The 22123-nt window shown below is 43.7% G+C and overlaps 1 protein-coding gene across 4 annotated transcripts in view; it reads left to right on the top strand.

Moving 5' to 3' along the window:
* DNAH1 (dynein axonemal heavy chain 1) overlaps positions 1 to 22123 on the top strand; it is a 72279-nt gene that overhangs the window by 19454 nt on the left and 30702 nt on the right. For all 4 annotated transcript variants that reach the window (XM_085590626.1, XM_085590625.1, XM_085590624.1 and 1 more), the window contains 24 exons: positions 669 to 751; positions 2132 to 2273; positions 3339 to 3494; positions 4485 to 4683; positions 6491 to 6744; positions 7638 to 7850; positions 8547 to 8711; positions 9390 to 9511; positions 10071 to 10176; positions 11280 to 11459; positions 12341 to 12481; positions 13107 to 13270; positions 13646 to 13759; positions 14365 to 14553; positions 15566 to 15671; positions 16754 to 16867; positions 17196 to 17345; positions 17834 to 17920; positions 18026 to 18212; positions 18314 to 18405; positions 18886 to 19040; positions 20610 to 20787; positions 20893 to 21087; positions 21741 to 21860. In XM_085590626.1, the coding sequence (XP_085446752.1) occupies positions 669 to 751; positions 2132 to 2273; positions 3339 to 3494; positions 4485 to 4683; positions 6491 to 6744; positions 7638 to 7850; positions 8547 to 8711; positions 9390 to 9511; positions 10071 to 10176; positions 11280 to 11459; positions 12341 to 12481; positions 13107 to 13270; positions 13646 to 13759; positions 14365 to 14553; positions 15566 to 15671; positions 16754 to 16867; positions 17196 to 17345; positions 17834 to 17920; positions 18026 to 18212; positions 18314 to 18405; positions 18886 to 19040; positions 20610 to 20787; positions 20893 to 21087; positions 21741 to 21860 (3612 nt within the window). The remainder of the gene's footprint in view (positions 1 to 668; positions 752 to 2131; positions 2274 to 3338; positions 3495 to 4484; positions 4684 to 6490; positions 6745 to 7637; positions 7851 to 8546; positions 8712 to 9389; positions 9512 to 10070; positions 10177 to 11279; positions 11460 to 12340; positions 12482 to 13106; positions 13271 to 13645; positions 13760 to 14364; positions 14554 to 15565; positions 15672 to 16753; positions 16868 to 17195; positions 17346 to 17833; positions 17921 to 18025; positions 18213 to 18313; positions 18406 to 18885; positions 19041 to 20609; positions 20788 to 20892; positions 21088 to 21740; positions 21861 to 22123) is intronic.

The raw sequence follows: 22123 nt of genomic DNA, 5'->3' as shown, positions 1-22123 counted from the left end.
AAGATTTCTGGCTTTGTGTTTTTATAATTCCTAAGATTTGTATTTTTAAATATACATATCATAAATTTAAATCTCTTTGCAAAACAAAATAGCAGTTAAAAATCTTGCCTAAAATACTTATGTATGCATTTTGCTGCCTTCATGATCCATTCTGCATTTGTGTACTGAATGGCTATCTTCTAAAAATTAATCCTCTTTTCAAGAAAATCTTTCTGTTACCCAGTGCTCAAATTGCTGTTAATATATTTTTTCTAATAGGACATTTTAGCACTGAGTTATTTCAAAGTTATTTGAAGTGTAAGTCTTTTCCCAGCTGAACAAATGGGGAACAAAGGCATCAAGCTGTAAGGCTGACTTGTCCATGCCAATGAGGGAACCTGGAGGATAACCTAAAACACTCAATTTCTGTCCAGCACTTTATCCACTAGGTCACACTTCTTTTCATTCCCATAGAACAGAGGGTGATGATGGCATGATCATTCACAGAACAAGGGGTTGTAAATCCATTCCCACTGTTCACACGGCACAGAAGCAGCCCACATCACTTTAAGCTTGTGTGACTAACGCTCTTCAAAGGCACCTCATGAAAATGAGGTGTACTCCAGAGACTTGGAATCAGCATGGTCTAAAGGTGTCTACTTTTTTTCTCTTTCTCTCACCCTGTGCAGCAACTGATTGAGGAAGTCATGGAAGATTACAAGGTCATGGACGACTTCCTTTACAATCTTACCGAAGAAGATTTCACTGACAAGTGAGCACAAGGCATTTCTCCCACTGTCAAAGTGGGACTCTTCAGCAATTACCATTCTCAGTGCTTCAGGGGCCGTGTGTCTATCAAGGGCTCCTGCAGAACTTTTAAGTGTCTCTCAGGCTATGTGAGCACTGAATTCTTGAAATGAAGTTTGTAGACAAGAAGTGTGAGTTCATGCTGCCTTCTGGCCTGGGGCAAGGCAAACTGGTAGCTATTAACCTGTTTAACATAGTAAAGCCCTTTTCTCTGGGTGGGTTTTTTTTTTTTTTGGGTTTTGGGTTTTTTGTGATACTTGCAAAGTCTCAAAGTGCACAGTTTAGTCTGTGCCTGAAACTAAATGAACACTTCCAAGATAGGAACACTGCCAGGGTTTTCTTAAGGCTAGGAAGAAATTTGAACCCCTATTATTGCTGCAGTTCTTCTCCAAGCATCTTCCTCTTAGTTTTATTATTCCAATTGTGGTCTGACTATGCCCCAATAGCAGTCGGTTCACAAAAACAGCTACAAGGGTTCTAAAGCATGCTCAGCCCAGGAAGCACTTCTTTTTTGACATGTACTTGTTCCAGTATGTCTGCAACCTGAGTGAGTCTGTGCAGAGTGCTCCTGAAACTAGAAACATGGGGTGCAAGGTGCAAAAACCCCACAGAAGCTGCAGGAAAGCAGCTCAGCCCCAGGCCAGCTTGGAACAGGCGTGGCTGTATTCCCACTGCCCAGACCAGCTGGCAGGAGATGGTTGCATCCCCAGGTGCTGGGAGGACTGTGACCTCCTGTGAGTGTAGTGTGCAAACCTTGTACCAGCATTGCTCACAGGCTGAGGGCCCAAATAGAGGCAGAAATGGATGGTCTCTGGCTGAGCAAGAACCAAGACACCTGTCTTGGTGTAAGCAGCCAATTTGTGCAGCCTTTCCTGGATGTACAACGCTCTCCCCAGGGCACTCTGCAGAATCCAGGGCTTCCCTGTATCTGGGTTATGCTGGCCCCTCAGTGCCCTGCTTAACAGGAGACTGGCTTTTTCAGTAGCCCTGAAAAGCCATAAGCCGAGACTCTGACCCCATTTTTTTCAGTTCCTTGCAAATACATTCAAAGACAGACATTCCCTCTGGATGCCAACTGTTATTTTGCTGTCTCCTAGCTTTTCAGCAGTGTAGTGGATTTGTTCCTTTTAAAAAGGCCCTCCACTTCTCCCCAGCTCTCTCCAGCTGAATAGCCTAGTTACAAGGACTGCATATCAACAAGACAAGCTGGAAAAAATGTTTTGTTGAAACCACATGTGTTTCTGTTGTTGTAAAGCCTCCTTGTTTGGTGGGATTTGGCTTTCTCATTCTGTTATTTTCAGCATTTCAAACATATACTCAAAAAGCTTGTATCATGTGAGTGCAGGTGGACTGCCAGTTACTGGCCAGTGAAAATGTCTATGGACTCAGAGTACATTCGGCTCCAGCACATAGATGATGAAGAAAGATTTCGCAAAACGCAGATTTCAGATCAGAAGGCATTTCAAGAAAAACTGGAGGAAATGCAGGTATTAAGCCCCTGACAATGAGCTGTCCATAGAAGAGTGTCTTGAAGCTCTTGTGGTCAGCCAGGAGGGAAACTTTTAGATGAGGTTTTATCCAGATGAGTTTTGAGGTGAATGTGTTGTTAGACCAAATATTAACACACCCTTGCTTGGTTTTTTGTTTCCTTTCTGTGCAAAAGATAAGACTCTGCAGAATTATTCATTTTTTCATTGAGAAGATGTTTATAGTGTTCCAATTCTTGGTGCTCAGGCAACATGGGCACCTCCTTTTTCTTTTTTGTGTACTCAGTTCCCTGAAGAGCATCTCCTGTGATGCGCTGCCATCAAGGGGGAAAATACAGCATTCAGCCATGGAACTCATCTTGTGGGAAAAGACCCTGAAATAATTGCAGAGTTTTGGAGCTGAGATATCTCCGGTGTCTGCTAAAACAGACTGAAATTTATTTTTTCCTCAGAAACTCTTAAGTTCAGAGGAGGAAAGCCATTTTAGAAAGGTGGAATCACTGACCTAGATTTTCTTGGAAACATGTTTCCAAAATGATAATACCCTAACACCGGATCAAAAAACCCAAACAAATAAACAACAAACCCACACAAAATACCAAAGCAAAATCCAAACCAAAAAACCCAAGCCACCAAAACAAAAGACAAAATTTATTACAGAAGCTCTAGATATGTGTTGTTAAACAATTCTTGGAAACAAACTGAGTAACTAGTAGAGCTATCATTTGCACTTCATTTGTTCTGTAGCAAGTATCAGTATAAATTCAGCATCAAATTTGGGCACAGACTTATTGTTCCTATTCCTTGGCGATTAACTATTATCACAAAGAGGACAAGCAGCTGGTCATCACATGTGCAGTTTCCTCCACCTGACCAGTGGTTATTGCTTCTCCTCACCACTTTTATCATGGTCTAAACAGAAGTGAAATTGGTTTGGGGGAGGTGAAATCATGAGCATAAAAATCTCACCGTTGAATGTAACAAAGAGCACACCAGGAAGCTGTTATCTTTAGAAGCAGCACTCAGCTTCAGAGTCCCAACTTGTGCTTGCTTTTTCTCCTCCAGCTGACTGTAGGTGGATTTTCTGTCCAGTCAGATGTTAACCAAGCCCATGAGCTGGCTGAAGATGCAAGGGATGTCCGGAAACAGCTGAAGGAGCTTCAGGATTTGGCAGTTCTCTACAACAACAGGGAAAGACTCTTTGGCATCAAAGTTACTGATGTAAGTGTCAGGTCCTGTACCCACAGGACTCTGATCTTTCTTGGGATTTCTAGGTGGTAGGTAGAGCAAATAATGAGACAGTTCCTCAGGAAGGAATCCTTCATGTTGTTTTGGTTTATCTGGGGAACTGCTTCTCAGTCCTGTAGACTGGCTACACTGCTTCATCGCTCCCCTAGTCTGCAGAAGAGCAGATCCCAGGCAAACGTGGAAGGCTGCTCAGGGTCTGATATTTCCACTATTTCTGTAAGAGCGTTTGGATGCCCACAGTGAGATCTGAGGGATGTTCATGAGGAGAAATTGGCTGGGGAAGGTCTTGAAGCAGCAGTTAGGATGCATCCATTTCTCTAAGGCTGTTGCTGGAGGTCTATAGGTGTGAATGCGACTGGTTGCAGAGTGGGTGCTGGCAGCTGGCTGGGCTTGGAGCGTGGTGTTCTCCTAAGGCAACAGTTTATATAGTTGTAAACACTCATTTTGCTTGTAGCTGCTCAGCTGCCAATGAGTCATTGTCATCCACATCCAGCCCAGTCTGGCTGCAGACCAGAAGTGGAGTTCACATGATGATCCTTTCCTATCCCTCAGTCTATGGTTGCTTCTCCTTCCCTTTAAGGGGCCAAGTTTTAATATGATGATGGTTTGTGCTTTCACTGATGGTGTGTGGCCTGTCCATCAAAATCTCCTCTTTCTGCAGGAGAACTTTGTAGGGGCAAGTGGAAAGGGTGCTTTCTATGCCACACGCATGGTGCAGGCACAGCTCCACTGGATGTATGTTGGCCTGAATGTGTCAAGCCCAGCTCTGCTGGTTGCTCTCCCTTGGAATACACATTGTTGGCCCAGGAGAAGGTAGCCTGATCTATCCTCTTGAAATACATGTTTTCTCATTTCTGGCCTCAGATTCAGAAGAGTTGGGGTTTTTTTGCCTTTTGACATGTAAGCTGTTGTTTGAAAGTGAATACACTTGTTGCTTACATTGTTTTTAATTTCTTTCTAAAGTACAGTGGGGTAAACAAGATGCTTAAAGACTTCCAGCCGTACTATGATCTCTGGACTACAGTGTCAGACTGGATCAAGTGGAATGAGAGCTGGATGAATGATTCTCTCCTTAAAATTGAGGCAGAGGAGCTAGAAAAGAATGTCAATGACTCTGTTAAGACCATGCAGAGGTGTGTGAAGCAGTTCAAGGATTCACCAGGTAGATGCACAGTCTGGGGAAAGGAAGTTGGTGGTTGGTGCATATCAGCATTTTGATGTGAGACATGTCACAGAGTGCTCCAAACAGGAATTATCAGGATGTCGCATGTGTATTAGACACAGCTGGAAAAATGCTAGCAAAGTTATTTTCCACTTTTTTTCCTGAAAATATGATGATTCACATCTAGATACTAGTTAGATGCTTGAAGCACCAGCCACGCTCTGATGTTGTAGTTAGTATTTACTACATTTATTTATTTATTTATTTACTTACTTACTTATTTATATGAAGTGCAATAATCCAGGCTAGTCACAGAGAGTTACTTTATAGCCCACTGGCTAGACATGTGGGGTTAAGCCCTCATGCAAGTCAGGCAGCAAAGCAACTTGAATCTGGGTCTTGCAGGTGCTGTTTTCTTGGCCAATCTTATTTTCTTCATTGGCCAATGCATTTAATGGAAAGTCAGAAGAGGTCTTGATTTTGTTATAAATAAAATGAAATTGCAAAATCTGGAAATGATCCCTGCAATATAATAACAATTTTCCTTCTTGCCTGAATGTGTATGAAGTTTAGATGATTGCGCTCAGCCCTTGCAATTCACATGAAGGTCTTTTGACCATTTCTCATAATAAAGCTGAAATTGGGACTTCAGTTGTAGCTTAACTTGCCATTCCCTGGTTCTCAGAGATGTGTTGGTCATTCTTTAGAGCTAATTCTAAATCTCCTGCCAAATGGCTTAGATTGAAATATATTTTCCTGTGGGTGATTTTTGATTCATCGTTTTTAACTTGAACTTGCTCTTAAACAATGCCATGAATCAGCCCCAATGGAGGAGGTGATGAGTGGATGCATGAGTAACTATGAATCATTATGATAAACAGAAATACTAAGAATACCTGCTTATGTTCATTGCAATATTCTCTAGTACCTGGATATTTGTTTTGTCCTTTGCATATCCCCAGCAGGGAGCATGAGGTGATCACATCTTTGCTGCAAGCTCACAGTGCAACCATGCAGGGTGCAATAAAAGGAGGCACATGCTATAGCCAGATTTTGGAAAGGAAGCAAGTCCCATATTCTTTACCTGCCCATTGTTTTACTCACAGTAGCACAAACCAGAAAAAAAAAAAAAAAAAAAGGGCAGGATGTGAACAGTGCAGAGACTTTCTAGGAGAAAAGGCCCCAGAGAGAAAAGCCCTTTCCCTCACTTTGTCCTTCCTATGAGGCAGAAGTACATTTGCCTCTAGCATGGCCAAAGGCTGGCAGGGTCTCTCCTACACACTTCCCATTTCCAGGCTGGGATCCCAGCCTGCTTCTAGCTCCTTAGTGTCCATCTCCTGTTGAAGGTGAGCTGAGCTGTGCTGTGAGACAACTTAAAATGCGGGTTTGTTAAGAAGTGAATGTCTCGAAGTGATGACTGGAACTTCCAAAATATCTACTAGCAGATGATCATGCTTCAGTCCATATCAAGAAGTTAAATTTGTCTGCCTCTCTTCTTCTGGTGAGCTCTAGCCTAAGGCACACTTCAGCTTAGCATGGCCTTGCCTGTAACAAGCTTTTGGCAATAGGCAGATCTGCTTCTTGGGAGCGGGCTTGAATCCTGGCTTAGTGGCCATGTAGAGAGAGCCTTCATATCCTCCTTACTTCAGCCTGCATTTTCCAGTGCTCTCACCTGCTGCTTACCTACCCCATACCACATGACTACATGCACATCAGGCTTTAGACAGCTTCTAGAAGTTCCTTAGGGCAACTTCCTCACACACTGTTGTTGCTCATTTTCTCCTTGTTCTGTTTTTCCCACTGAAAGACTGCCAGAGTGTGGCCATGGAGTTTCGAGACAAGATGGATGATTTCAAGCAATACGTGCCCTTAATCCAGGGGCTGCGCAATCCTGGGATGAGGAGTCGGCACTGGGAGATGCTGTCAAACCAGGTTAAGGCCGATGTCGAGCTGGAGCCCAGCATGACCTTTGGTCGCTGCTTGGAACTGAACCTACAGGACCACATGGAGAGTGTTCTCAAAGTAGCTGAGACAGCCAGCAAGGAATACGCCATCGAAAATGTAAGAGAGGACTTGTTGTGTCTCTGCTTGCTTCTCAAATAGGTTCCTATTAAGCAGGCAGTCATTGCCTTGGGTGATGTTCCTGTTGTCCCAGAGTGCTAGACACATTCTGCACCACAAGTAGAAAGGTTGCTGTCCTTACAGAAGGGAGTGATGGCCACACAACTTTCACACAGTAGAAGAACTAATTCTGTCTTGTGCAGAATTTCAGTTGTGGCATTAATAGCACTGCCTTATGGTTATGTTTATCTATTGCTTGGGTCTCACTCCTCACTGTGGGATTAGTGACTGGTTAAGTTAAAATAAATTGATTGTCTGCACTCTGCCATTCAAATGTTATGTCAGGAGGATTAGCTGTGACTGGAAACAGAGATGGCAAATCCTTTAAACCAGTAAATGTGCAGGGAAACCTTTCTAGCTCTGGAGATTCATAGATTAAATAGTCTTTCAGCTTCAGTTCATCAGTTCAGATGTGATCTAAGATGGTTTTGACCTTCTGGCAGCTCTTGTTCTCTGAAGTCTTAGGCAAGTTCCCAATGGATAGTTCCCCTTTTGTCAAAGCTGTCATTAATCATAGTCATTAAAAAGCCCTTTGCTAGTAGCCTCTGTGCATCTAGAACATAAACAGGCCTGGAGGTGAAATTGCCATTTTTTCCCCTCAAGGTGTTTGTTTCAGCACTAGTGTAGAGGTGTTGGACCCGTGGGCAATGCAAAGGAAATGTGCTGTTGCTGACTGTGTCATACATAAAAATACACAGTCGCAGTTTCCAGTGGAATCCAAGAGCGAAAATCTGTCATTTTCTAGAGAGTAGCATTAAGAGAGCTGTGGAAGCTGGGATAACCATTTGCAGAGGTTGTATCTGAAAATTAAATTGCTTGTCCCTCTGTTCCAGGCACTCAACAAGATAGAGGCTGAATGGAAATCTGTTTCATTCATCGTGATGCTTTACAAAAACACCAATACCTATATTCTGAAAAGTACCGATGACATTTCTCAGCTCCTAGATGATCATATTGTCCTGGTTCAGAGCATGTCTTTCTCACCCTTCAAGAAACCTTTTGAGGAAAGGATGAACTTGTGGGAAACTAAGCTGAAGATGACACAGGTACTGGTTTTTACCCACACATGTGTGGTGGAGGCAGCCAGCTGGGCTGTTCTGCTGTGCTTGGACATGGACACTGTGCAGTTGCTGCTGGGAACTGGGAGGGAAATTATCAAGAGAGTGTCAACCTTTGGGAAAGAATAGGGCCTGTGAAAGCCCTCTGACTCTAGGAAAGTAATGCAGCTCTTTTGTTGCCTATTGCAACATGTTTTGGTGGGGCCAGAGCTTGCCTATTGCTGTGAGTAGTGTTACTGGTCTCTTCTAATCATACTATACTAAACGGACCTTACAGATTCTTACAGACCCTGTGAAATCCGTGCTAATCATCCACATCTCAGTGTAGGAAAGTACATGGGACACTACTGTTTAAGCAGGATCTGCCAGACTCTGTCAGCACTTGCTCATCAAACCAGGAGCACCCAGCAGGACTCTCACAGCAAAATAGCAGTGCTGCAGGAGAAAAGTTCCAAAACTTTTGGAAAGGGGAATGCTAGGAAGTTGTTAATTATTTGGAAAGGAAATTCCAGCTCCTGACCTTGTAGGTAGACTTTATAAGTATGGAAGGTGTAAGTGCTGCATCACCTCTTTTTTTCTTTCTTTCTTGTTTTTATTAAACATGTTCTGGTGCACAGTTTGAATGGCTTTGTTGAACAGGTTCATAGCATGGTGTCCTGATATGCTTTTCTTGTTTCCCACTAGGATGTCCTAGAGGAGTGGCTGAACTGTCAGCGCTCTTGGCTCTATTTGGAGCCAATCTTTAGCTCAGAGGACATCAAAAGACAGCTCCCAGTGGAAAGCCAGCGCTACAACATCGTGGATAAGGATTGGAGGCGTGTCATGAAGAGTGCTAATGCAAACCCTGAGGTGTGTGCCTTGATAAAAGCCAGTGCAGGTACCTCAAACACCTTGGAGCTGTGCTCACACAAGGACTGCGTCTTTTAGTCATTATTTTCGTAATGGTGTAGACATGAGCAGCACTGTGTTTACTGTGTAGCTTTGCCCAGGGCATTGTGCTGGGTCTCTTCTCTTGGACCTTGGCCTTTTTTTCTGGTGCCTGAATGGACAGAGCCATTCCCTGTAGTGCTTTCCACCAAAGCCTCCACCCCACCAGGTTCCTCCTCCTGAACACACAGACTCATTGCCTGTTAATGACTCTTCTAACCAGCAGAGGTTGTAATCCATAGGGTAACTCCTTCAATTCCTCCTCAAGACTGATTCTCTTAAGTTTTTTAGAACCATTTACCTATATCTGTGTCCTGGTGGCAGTGCTCTGCTCTCTTCTGTTCTCCAGTCTCCCCTTCCCAGGACTCCTTCACTGCTAGTATTCCATATTACAAATGTTCATATTTAGGGGAGCCCAGAAATGCTTGTCTCCATAAGGGCTGTTTACCCTCCTTACCCACAAAGCTTACACCTCTCCAGATCCCTGAGAATTCCTGCGAATGAGTCATTTAAATCCCATCAGTAACATCACTGGGCAACCCAATTATCTCCCACATGCTCAGAATACTGATGCTTCCTCTGTTACACATTCTGTTGTAGGTGATTTCTTTGTGCCCTGATCCAGAGCTACTGGAGAAGCTGCAAAATTGTAACAAACTACTTGAACTTGTGCAGAAAGGGCTGAGTGAATATCTGGAGACAAAGAGAGCTGCTTTTCCCAGGTAACCCCAAATTTCACTGGGCTAGATTGCACCCCCTCTTTCAGAAAACATGAAAGGAGATGCTCACTGCAGTTCATTCTGCCAAGAAAGAGCAAAACCACCTAAGCTTAGGATTTATTCATGGCCTGCAAACATAAGCAAAGCTGTGCCTTTCAATGCTGCCATCTCATGGGGAGAAAACAGGCGTACACAAATGTGGTGAGTTTAGAGGAGTCTGGTAACATCGTTGCATATGTCTGCCTCAGGATTTATGTAGAAAGGGTGGGTTAAAATCTAAAACCTCCAAGTAACTTTGTCTCTCACTCCCTGAAGGAAGTCTTCTATTCTTTGATACTCATTTAAACCCTCTTTGCTTGGAAATAACTGACTTATGCAGAGGGAGAAGTCTGTCTCTACATAAAGGGAGATGGCTGGATGGTGGCTGCTCATCTACACAATTACAAAGACATTAGTGAGCAGTCAGAAACTGTTTTCTGCAAAAGGCTTCTTGTTCATCATGCCAGCACTTAGCCCTTGCTGCTGCAGTAAACAGAGCCTCTCCTCATACTTCCCTCTGTAGGTTCTACTTCCTTTCAGATGATGAGCTGCTGGAAATACTGTCCCAGACAAAGGACCCCACTGCTGTACAACCTCACCTCCACAAGTGCTTTGAGAACATTGCTCGGGTAAGCAAAGCAAACACACAAGTGGCTTGGCCACCTTTGGAAAGCTGTGTCATGGGAACTTGGAGGTGTTCTGAAGTCTGGAGGAATGTTCACATTCTGCTGTATGGAAATGTGTCTCCTGGGAAACTGAAACTGTACATAGGCATTGGAAGGTGCTGCCTGTCCTGAAGTGGGATTCCAGCAGCCTCACTTTAGACATTTCAAAGCCAGGCATCTGCCCATGAACTGGGTACTCTCAGTTGTCCTTCAGACAATGGAGGGGAATAGGCATATGCAAAGGGTGACTTAGAGAAATTCACTTAGATATCCATCCTAGGAGGGGAGGATACTCCCTCTGGAGATGTGTGTACATCTCACCATAAAGGCCAGGAGAAATAGCTCTGACTTAGCTTTCTACTCACAGGCACCTTGTTAGGATGGAATCCCACTCCTGCTGACAGCCCCAGAAGGGACAAGGGCTGAACAAACCTGAGCTGAATTAAGTTTCAACCTTCATCCCTTCTTAGGAGCTGGAGTGAACCTTGCTATTTTTCCTCTTTGTTACTCCTAATAGACTTCAGACTCCATAGCTAGTCACAGCTCAAACCACCACAATACTCAGACAGTAAAACCAATCTCCTAGTCATTAGTTTGGAAAAATAGAAAGGAAATTGAACTGGAAACATGGTGCAAAGCCATTGGAATAAATAAGGGGACTTTCAGTGATATGCTAGGGCACTGGAGAAGCTGTTAAAATTTTACTCTTAAAAGCAGGCACTGTGACATCTAGGGAAATTATTTGAATCTACAGAATTGAGCAGGAGTCAAGGGTCTGAATCCTAGACAGGCGATGAGAAATGTTCATCCTACCTATAATTTGATTTGCTTCACTCAAGTCACACCAGCAATGTGAATCTCTTGTTTCCATACAATCATTTTCCATTATTTGGAGAGGTCATTTTGCACGTCTGTCGGACACTTTATTATCACTACTGGCAACCAAGTTTGGCACCAGGTTCATAATGAGCAAACACTGGTATAGGCTGGCTGTCCCCAGGGGCAGGACAGGCAGGGATAGAAAAGAAATCCTCCACTCATATCTCCTGTTGTGCTTCTTCCATTAGCTGAAATTCCAGGAAGACCTACAGATCACCCACATGTACTCTGGTGAGGGAGAAGAGGTGAAGCTGTTTTCTTCCATCACTCCCAGTGAGAATGTGGAGGACTGGCTGGTGGAAGTGGAGAAATCCATGAAGGCCAGTGTTCGGGACAACATAGAAAAATCAATTGGTGTTTACCCAGAGGTAAGAGTTTTATCACAGACTGGCACGTCTCTGATGTGCTGGTTCCAGGCTTGCCACAGAGGTTACCAGAGGTGGGGCTGATGGACTTGGGATGTATTCTACAAGATATTCTATTCTATTCCACTTTCAAAGCTCAGCTTTTAATACAGCTGTGTGCCTGTAAGTGCAGAATGGGCAGCTGGACAAAAAGCTAGTGGTCTAGCAGAACGCAAACCCTGAACACTCCCTCACAGCTTTCCTACAGCACAGAGCAACCCTGTATGAATCCGTATCTCTTCATCTCTCCAGACTACTTCCTCTTTGAAAGGATCTTCTGCTTCAGCTCTCATGTCTCATGCATTGTGCTAGGGGCTGGTAAAAGTGATCAAGGCACATGAACTATTGGTTTCAGTCAGTGCATAGGAGACGCATCTTGGCTCTGGTTTCTATATAAAAGCTATGCTGGTGTAAAATTGAAATTCCTAATCTAAGTAGGGAGAAAGGCTGAAAAAGAAAGAGCCTCGGATATTTCTGTTACTTTTTCTTATTCAGACTGAAAATGTGAAAGTAGGAAAGTTAGAATAGGCCAGATGAGGGGAAACATTCTTTAGGGGAGACATTCTTTTGGGTCTCACAGATTCCTGCTCTTCACCTGCTAATGGCTCCTTGTAACTGGTTACTTCAAGTGGCATAGTGGAGAGAAGATACTTGCTGTACCCAGTGCCTAAAGATGATTATTTCACAGCAAGTAGAGGGGAAAGAAAAGGAAAGCCTCTTACACAAGAATTCAGTGCTGATTCGTTAATCATGCAGCTCAGAGCAAGAGGACCTATAAATAAATAAATAATTGTCTTACCATCTTTTTTTCCCCCTTTCTCACACCTATTTTTTTCTGTTTTAAGACTCCACGTACCACATGGGTTTTGGAATGGCCTGGCCAAGTTGTCATTGCTGGGTGCCAGATTTTCTGGACAAAGGAAGTGTCTGAAGCTCTGGAGGCTGGAGATCTGTCCAGCAGGCTTTACCCACAGCTGAGTGCTCAGGTATGAAAATGGATGTAAGGGTGAGATTTTGCCAGATGGAGGCTTTTCAGTCATCAGACCTCAGACAAGTTATAAACACAGCCAGGACAATACTGTTGAGGAAGCAGAGACATGGTTTTGCATAGCACTGTTCAAAACAAGTGATAAAGCAGGTTGTATTCTTAATTATTAGAGTATTTGTCATAATAAACCCCAAATAATATACAGGATTGATAATATGAGAACCACCTGAACACTATAACAAGGTGAAAGTTAGCTTCTCTAGGGTTACCCAAGAAGCCAAAGGTGAAGAACTGAAGTGATGGACGGTGGAGGAAGCTGCATCCTTTGTATCAGTTTTGTGCATCTAATCACACCTAATACCTGGGAGTTATTACCTCTGGACTCATAGTGGCTCTAACTCTTTCTTTTCAGCTGAACAAGGTAATGGTGTAGGCAAAACTCAGCTCTGAGCCAGCCCTGAGTAGTATTTGCTTTCTGAGCAACCATTTGTACTTCTGAAAAGAGAAGATGCAGAAGTTGCCTGAGCACAGCATATGATCTGAGACTTGGCATGCCCTGAGTTTGACTGCATTGTGTTGGTACAGAGTGGATCGCTTCAGGGTACTTTCCTTTCATTCCCCAGCTGGGAGATTTGGTGGCCCTGGTCCGTGGGAGGCTGTCCAAGATGCAGCGAGCAGTGCTGTCAGCTCTTATTGTGATTGAGGTCCATGCCAAGGACGTTGCAGCAAAGCTGGTTGAGGAGAATGTAACAAGCATGAATGACTTCGAGTGGATCTCCCAGCTCAGGTTAGAGAGTACAGCTGTTGAACCTCACCTGGCCTGTCTCCATTCTCCTTACCCACCAGCTGTGTCCATGGCAAATGGAAACAGGAGTATGAGGCAGATCTAGTTTTGATGGCATCCTCTTTGGCAGTATAAACTAACCCATGCCATGATGTTTCACTGTGAAAGGCCATGTTCCTGCCCAAGGGGTGCAATGCTTGATCCCAGGTCCTGTGAGAACTCCTGTCCACCCTGTTGTGTTGCCTTATCCTTTCTGCTCTCGAGAGGGAAATCCCTTGACATACAGGTCTGCAATCCAGCAGGCTGTAATCTCGTGAGCTGCTGCTTTGTCTGCCAGGCAGTGTTTATCTATCTGATGCCATGTTCACTCACCATTAGATACTACTGGACCAGGGGAGACCTGTACATCAGAGCAGTCAATGCTGAGTTTATCTATGGCTATGAGTATCTGGGGAATACTGGCCGTCTGGTTATCACACCCCTCACTGACAGGTAAAGACATTGTTTTCTGGGTAACAAATGCACTTTTTTTCTCTTTTCTTTATTTTTTTTCTTCTGGATGAAGAGGATTAAACCAAGAGTCTGACCATGCAGGTCCTATATCTTAATGTATGTAAATGGAATCCATTTGTACAGTAAAGGACTACTTGAGACAAGTGCACAGGAGCACCCTGGCATTGGTTGCTACTGTATTCCGAGTGATCAGTGCTCAGACTGATTGCTTTCACTCTCCTAATTCCTAATGTAGTGCTCTCATATAAAATGCCCACCTGATAGCTAAGGAGCTCTTCTAGAAACCAGCTAGTACTCTAGAATATGCAGCAGAAATAATAGTTTTACCTTTTTGTAACTGTTCTTTTTCTGCAGAATGAATTTGTAGCCAGTGGCAGAAGGATTTATCCATGCAGGCCCCCATGAATACTAATCAAGGCCACATAGCTCTAACTCCTTTGCAGAATGCTGCATATCTAAGCAGTTTTGTAGAATAATGAATGATGAATTCCTCCTTGTCTCCAGCTGTATAGATCATATGTCTCCATGCTGAAATCAGTAGTACAAATGCTTTTTTTCATCCTCTGGTCTCTTCTTTGTTGTAGGTGTTATCTGACACTTACAGGAGCTCTGCACCTGAAATTTGGAGGAGCACCTGCAGGACCAGCAGGAACAGGCAAAACAGAAACAACAAAAGACCTGGGCAAAGCACTGGCAATCCAAACTGTAGTGTTCAACTGTTCTGACCAACTTGACTTTATGGCAATGGGAAAGTTTTTTAAAGGACTAGCCAGGTACAGTGAAATGCTGAGTGTCATTATTGAGGGATGCTGCATACTGGGAATTGGTGGGTATTTTTCATAGTAGCCCAAAAGAACAAGAAGAGCCCTAGCAAGGGAGTTACTGAGTTCCAGAATGAGCAAGGTAACAAAATTCCAGCCAGAAAGGTGGAACAGTTGATCCAATTATAAAAAAGAGATGAAAGGAGATCCTTATTCATTTAAGCCAAAATTGAAATGCTTTGCACTAATCCACAATGCACTAATCCACCTGTGCAAATGTTTGCAGCTTTGGCCTTTATTTTAATATCATCCATGTTGGACTGAGATTCAGCCCACAAGCTGCTTAATCTTAAGAAGAAGAGAATCTGCTGAGAGTATTCAAAATTGAGCAGCCAAGAGAGACTGCTCTAAGCCCTGAGGGATCCTCTCAGAGAGGCCTCTCTCTTCTCTACATTTCAAACAGAGCTGGTCCAATTAGTCTGTTGCACACTGGTGAATCTGAATTAGTTACTCCAACAAAAGCTGATATTCTTTTCTCAGATGTTTTCTTTGTAAGTAATTTAACTTCTTTCTTAAACTATGCCTTGTGGGAAGATCGCCTTCCTCTGATGCAAGCTTCCAGCTTTATATATAGGTTTCCAAACTCTGAAAAATGGATTTAAGCATTGTCTAAACTGTATCTGCTGCACTTACAGCTCAGGTACAAACAAGGAATTCAACATGACACCTCTTTAAAGCTCAAATGTGTAACATGGAGAATTTGTCCCAATCTCTAGGATCAGATACTGCCATGGGCACTCGTCACATGGGCACAGTCGGGGTGTCCACTGAACCAGGACATAGTGGCTGTGTCACTGTTTGCCATGGGCCATCAGGGCCCTTTTGTGTTCACCTCTAGTCTCTGTTATGCCTACATATATACCTAGTATGTGGTATATAGCTTCTAGATCTAGCTGAACTTTTGACTACAAGTTTGCTCCTGTGTGGTATCCCTGACTCCCTTCATTCTTCCTTCCTTGCCCAGCTCTGGTGCCTGGGCTTGCTTCGATGAGTTCAACCGCATTGATATCGAGGTGCTGTCTGTGGTGGCCCAGCAAATCACAACCATCCAGAAGGCACAGCAGCAGAGGGTATGTAAGGGAATGTGGATGCTAAGGCAGGCAAAAAAATCTCCACTTGAGCTAGTTCAGGCAAGTCTTGTCCCTGCACACACCTTCAAGCTTCACTTCTCTCAGGGGCAACTCTTAACAGACATCCTTGAGGAGAGGTTTGAACAATGTCCTAATTATGGTACATCATATCAGTCCATTAGAGTCAACATCCTCAGGGGAATTTTTAACTTCACCTTAGTCTATGCTGCCAGAGTTGCCCACACTCTCACAGGCTAAAGTACCTCTCAGCTTGAGCTGTAGTGCCAGCATACTTTGGTGTGGGAGACTGATACAGATCCAGTGAGCTGATCAAAATTGGAGCTGTGATAAAGGCAGTCAGTGTCCCGACATGAGTTGCTCAGCACCAAATTTGTCTCAATGTGTTAACCAAGCTTTGGTGGATTCACAAAACCCAGTATGTGCAAAAAAATGCATATTCGTGCACACAGAGTTGCATTGTAAAGTGAATTGTTGTGAATCATTTGCTGTAATGGAGATTTAGCTGTCAGCCAGTCTAGCAGCCAGCCTCTGCTTTGTTCTCTGGATCCCCAGAAGGGTTAAGACCTGAATCTCCTTGACTTTGGCTTGGAATTAGAAACTTGCTCTCTGTAAATTCTTCTGCATTACTTTATCCCCCATCTGAAATTACTACCTACACAGCTTTAAAAAGGATTTAGGTTTCTCTTTGCCCTCTTTGCCATGAATTAATTCAGGTCTGATCTCTAGTGCAAAATAAATGGGAAGATGTTTGTTTACAGCTGAAGGGATAGAAGTCTGTTCAAGAGTTTAAATTAAAAAAAAGGAAAATTTAACCTATCAGTAAATCTTCCACAAGCCCAGTCTTTTATAGAGGGAAAAATATTGCTGGTAATACTGGGTACCCTGGGTACCTGCAGTGGGACCAGACTGAGTCACTACTGTTGTGGGCAGCTCTGTGTGTGTTTGTGCTTTATAATTTAACAACTAAGAGCTGTGTTCTCCTCTTGGAAGACTCTGTTACATTACTTAGTTTTCAGGTCAGTCTCTGTTCTTCAAAAATGATCGTATTTTTAATTTTCCAGGTGGAAACCTTCATATTTGAAGGCACAGAGATCCCACTGGTCCCATCCTGTGCAGTCTTCATCACAATGAACCCAGGGTACGCTGGGCGCACTGAACTGCCCGATAACCTGAAGGTAAGGAGGGCAGGCTGCACAGACAGAAAGAAGAGGGGCAATAAAGGTGCTGGGTACTACCTGGACCCACCAGTGTCTTCATGACAAGAGTTAGGGTATGATGCTTTTGGAGAGTCTCCAGGATCACTTTGAGACTTGAAACACATGTGTAAGGAAATGGCACTGTTCAGATTGCAATCTGCAGGGATGCTACAGTGACAGCTGCCAGCACACTCATCTTGTGTCCTCTAAACAGTCTGGAATGGATACTCAGCCTTTTCAGTTTGCTGGGAAAAAAAAGCAAGAAATGACAGTGTTTTGAACATTGTGTTGGATCTGTATGTTCCAGGCTCTCTTTCGTCCTGTGGCTATGATGGTCCCAGATTACTCCATGATTGCTGAGATCTCACTCTACTCCTTTGGGTTTAATGAAGCCAAAGTCCTTGCAAAGAAGATCACCACAACATTCAAACTATTGTCAGAACAGCTCAGCTCCCAGGTAGATGTCTTAATGTCCAAGACTTTTTTAAATGTGAGACTTTCTCAGCCTAGGCATGAAGTACCCAGGTGATTTTCTTGGTGCCTTGTCATAGCAAATCTCTAAAAGGTCACCTCACCTATTCTTTATCTTCCTTCTTTCTTTCTAATTCTCATTTCTGCTCCTGTGGCTGGACTTGGATTCACCTTAAATCCTATTTAGGATTACAGTGGCAGGACAGTTGAGCCAAACAGCCCTGCTTGCTTTTCCTTCCATCTAGGATTTTTCATTGTGCACTTATTCTCATTTCCCTCATTCATAGACTGTACAGATGAGGACTAATTAGTTGTTTGAAGGATACTGAAAATAGAGTTGGATGAAGGAAGAATTGTTCTGAAGGCATAACTCTCTCATATTTCTTTTCTCACCTGCTGACTGCATGCCTAAGTTTACTTTTTTAGGTGGTGCTCCTCTATCTGATGATATTGTTTCCTCTGTGCCTTTTTTAGGACCACTATGACTTTGGGATGAGAGCTGTGAAGACTGTAATCTCAACAGCTGGCAATCTCAAAAGAGAGAATCCTGATATGGATGAGGTAAGTGTGCTTGTACTTCACTCTGCCATAGACTTATGGGGCCTTGTCTGCATCCTCATACAAGAGGAAAAATTTCTGAAGTCCTGAGTTCTCAAATCCTTGCAGGAGCTGATCTGCCTGCGAGCTATTAGGGATGCCAACGTACCCAAATTCCTGCAGGATGACCTCAAACTCTTCAATGGTATTGTCTCAGATTTATTTCCGAATATCAAAGAAACACCTGTTGATTATGGCATCCTGGAAGAAGCCATCCGCAAATCCTGCCTCCAGGCAAATCTGAAGGATGTTGATGGTGAGGGGAAAAGCTCCCTGTGGACCTGGGCTTTTAGTCCAGCATGCTGCCCTAGGAAAGAGATGTATTCCCAGCCCACTCTGCATCATCTTCCTGTACAGGTTTTGTGACTAAATGCATCCAGCTGTACGAGACCACCGTAGTTCGTCACGGCCTGATGCTGGTGGGACCAACAGGTTCTGGGAAGACAAAGGTATGGGTGAAATACTGTGCTGGCCCCAGCAAACCATCACCTACCTAGTGATGCAGTGGGTTAAGTTTCACAGAAGACCCCTGCTGGCATTTAAAGCTCCTCCCAGATAGAAGTCAGGGCACAAAGATATTGCCTGTTTGTAATAATTTATAGCCATGGGAGGTATATTACTGGTTCCCTTTTGAGCTGTGAGATTAGACTGAGGCTCATTAGTTCTGCTGCACATTTCTAAGACTGAGACATACTTCGACCTTTCTAGGTGCTTCAGGCCTCATGCACAGAAGATCTAACTTCCTTCTCCACAGCATATAGAGTGCTTAATTTCTGTGCTTTTATTTCAGCCAGACATCTTTGTACAATGATGTTACCCTTCACTGTGTCTCTTTTCTCACTGCATTTGAATGCAGTTGCTATGAGAGCAAGTGGCTTTATCACTCTGGAGCCATGGCAGTTAACTCTCTGGCTGTCCTGCACTTGTAGAGTTATGAAGTCCTGGCAGCTGCAATGACATCACTGAAAGGTCAGCCTGCAGCTAGTGGTGGGAATTACGAAGCAGTCCGCTACTTTGTACTGAATCCCAAATCCATCACAATGGGCCAGCTTTATGGAGAGTTCAACTTGCTAACGCATGAATGGTAAAGTACAAAACCTTCTTTCCTTTCTTCCAGACAGAAAACACTTTTCTGGTCTTGAGTGTCTTCTCTCCAAGGCTGAGAACCATTTGGGGTGGTGGCATAAAACCAGAAGCGATCAAGTCCTTATCCCTACCAAGCTACAACAGCCAGTCACGGCGATTTAAGCTGACATCCTTCATTGTGCACTTGGCCTGTCTGCCAGCACATGCCCAGACAGTTCCTGCAGCTCAGCTCGCAGCATTAACTGCAGAACAATAATTCAATAGCTTTGGAGCACATGCCCCTGCTCCTAAGATACAGCAGCTTAAAAACGCTTGCTTTGCTTCTGAAGAAAAGTGACCTCTGTACTGTGCACTTGAATTGTTCTGTATAAATACTCTGGTATCCTTGAGTGATGAGGAATGACTTTGAGGCATAAAGAGGAATTTCATTCCTGTTGCCAGGGCTCCTGCTTGCTTACATGGTTTGGAAACAAGAACCAATAGGCCACTTGCCCTCTTTATAGCCTGGTCCTGCTGCGTATGTTTCCGTATGCGACCTGAGGTTGACTTTGCAGCTCACTTTACCCATAAGCTAGGATGTGAGCAATGTGAATCTCCCTTTGCCCTGTCAGCCAGCACTTGTCTCAGGGCAAAGCTAAAGACTGCGTTCTGTAAAATGAGGGAAACTAAACAGATATTAAACTACCTAGCTCTAGGAAAAGTGCAAGCCAGTAAACATTACTGATGCTGTGACCAGAGCTTCCCAGCTTAGGATCTGGTACATATTTACTGAAGGATATTTTATAGGAGCTCCAATTAAGCTCAACAGTTTATTTATGATGTGACTCTACACGGGCATGTCAATGTGACAAAAAAGAAAAATACAACAGTTGTGTAAAATATATTTACAGACAAATCCATCTGCTTTCATCAGCTGAGCTTTAGAAAAGACTGTTTTCCCTTGATCTTAGTAACAATACCCTGGAATTCACTAGTACTATAAAAATAACAAATAGCAGGAGTCAAGTCCAGGGTCTGAATGGAGACTGTGCTCAAGGTTTCCATGTACAGATTAAATTCTTGCTGTCAACAGCCAGCATTCCATGTGTCTGCTCTCCTGGTTACCAGCTCCAGCACCACCCAGGTTCATAGTCAGTTGAGGATGGGGAACTTCTGTTATAAAGAGGGTAGGATCATGCTCTTTAGACTGGATTTATCCTTTTAACCTTGAGAAAAAGAGAAAAAGAGGCACCTCCAGAGAGCAGATAAATCTACCTGTGACCTGAACTGGATGCTACCAAGGCCTCTTTACTCCTCACGAAGGACAGAGATGTTAAAGGGAAGCTTGAGGTGTCTTATAGTTAAATGACATGAATTCCAAATCCTGATGCCCAAAGAAATTGTTTTGTGGTGTCACTCAGGCTGAGATGTGTCTCAGTAAAAAAAAAGAATGAGGTGGACCTTTCTGTAGCTCATGGATAAGGGAGACACATGAAGCAGGATTAGATTGCCTTTTGTGGTGGGAACTTGGCCATTTATTTCAGCAAAACCAGAATGGGCCAAGCCCTGCCTTCCTCCTGCCTTTCAGGACAGACGGGATCTTTTCCACACTCATGCGTCGGGGAACAGTGGCCACTGACTCCAACAAGAAGTGGTACATGTTTGATGGGCCAGTGGATGCTTTGTGGATTGAGAACATGAACACTGTACTTGATGACAATAAGAAGCTGTGCCTCAGCTCAGGGGAAATCATCAAGATGACAGAGGTGATTCATCCCTCCCACTTTTGCTGCCTGTTGTCTGTACTCCTTCCTCCCTGCACTGAAATACTGAGATGGTCCTTATCCTTTCTTTTCTTTTCTAATTTTCAGAGCATGACCATGATGTTTGAAGTCCAGGATTTGGCTGTTGCTTCCCCTGCCACAGTCTCCCGCTGTGGCATGGTTTACCTGGAACCCAGCATTTTGGGGCTGGAGCCTTTCATTCAATGCTGGCTGAAAAAAATGCCAGATGTCATGCAGCGCTTCGCACAGCAGCTGGCATCTCTCTTCAAGAGATTCCTCCAGGTGAGCTACTGTTCTCTTCCAGCCTTTCCATGTCATCTTGAGCATCAACCAGCCCAGACTTGTCAAGGCCATTGTGGGAACATTTCCTACCAGCATAATATCTATCATGGAAATGTCTCTGTGAATTTTGTGGCTTTAATAGAGGTTACTCACTGATCTCTGTAGATGTGACTAAGTCTTATTGGTCATTACAGTTGGCTTTATTTCATTTTAAAATTATCTTCTGGACAAAACTATCCCTAGTGCAGTTCCATGGCTTAGAGTGGAGTACCTCCAGGGAGAAGGTTGTACAAACAAGTCTTGTTATTTTTACTCTGCTGATAAGCCATTATTTTAATGAAGAACCTGGAGCTACAAAGGAAGGCTCTAAAGGGAGCAAACTATTTAACAGCACTGATAGCACAAAATGCACATAAGTGTTGCACAGAACCAAGAGGGAGGCCCAGAGGTTTCTTGGTGTTAAGACTGAACCAAGGGGCTTGTCTTGCTTTTCTCCAGTAAAAATGGTGGTACTTGGGATGCAGTTGGAAATGGCAGCGTTCTCAGTCACAGTCTCCCTGCTAAACATAACATGATGGAGATAAACAAGAAGGTAAAACCAAAGGCAGCTGTGCTGGATGGTGACACTGAGTTGTTCCTGCCTGTCTTTCCAGGAGGCCATAGACTTTTTACGAAGCTCTGTGAAGGAGATAATTGCTTCTACAGATGGTAACCTCACAATGAGCCTCCTCGTGCTCTTGGAATGTTTATATCAGCCTTTCATTCCCATTAAGGTAGATTTTGCTACCTCTATCACTGTTACTTGTGTCTGTAACTCTTAAGGATTCTAAGTCATGGAAAGGGTTAGTCACCAGAGAACAAGATGCTGGTGCAGAAAGGTCATTCTGTAGCTCATCTACGTGGCAGAAGGTAACACAGCATCCAGCAAATCACAGGTAAACCTGGAAGGATTATGCTCTGTCCACTGAAGGAACACAAGATAAGCTCCATGCCTACCAGGCTGGAGGGCAGAGGTTCACTTTTATTTATAGCAGAG

This window comes from Lonchura striata, chromosome 12 (assembly GCF_050655825.1).
Source record: "Lonchura striata isolate lonStrDom1 chromosome 12, ASM5065582v1, whole genome shotgun sequence".
Lineage (NCBI taxonomy): Eukaryota > Metazoa > Chordata > Aves > Passeriformes > Estrildidae > Lonchura > Lonchura striata.
This window is presented reverse-complemented; position numbering and strand designations above follow the sequence as displayed.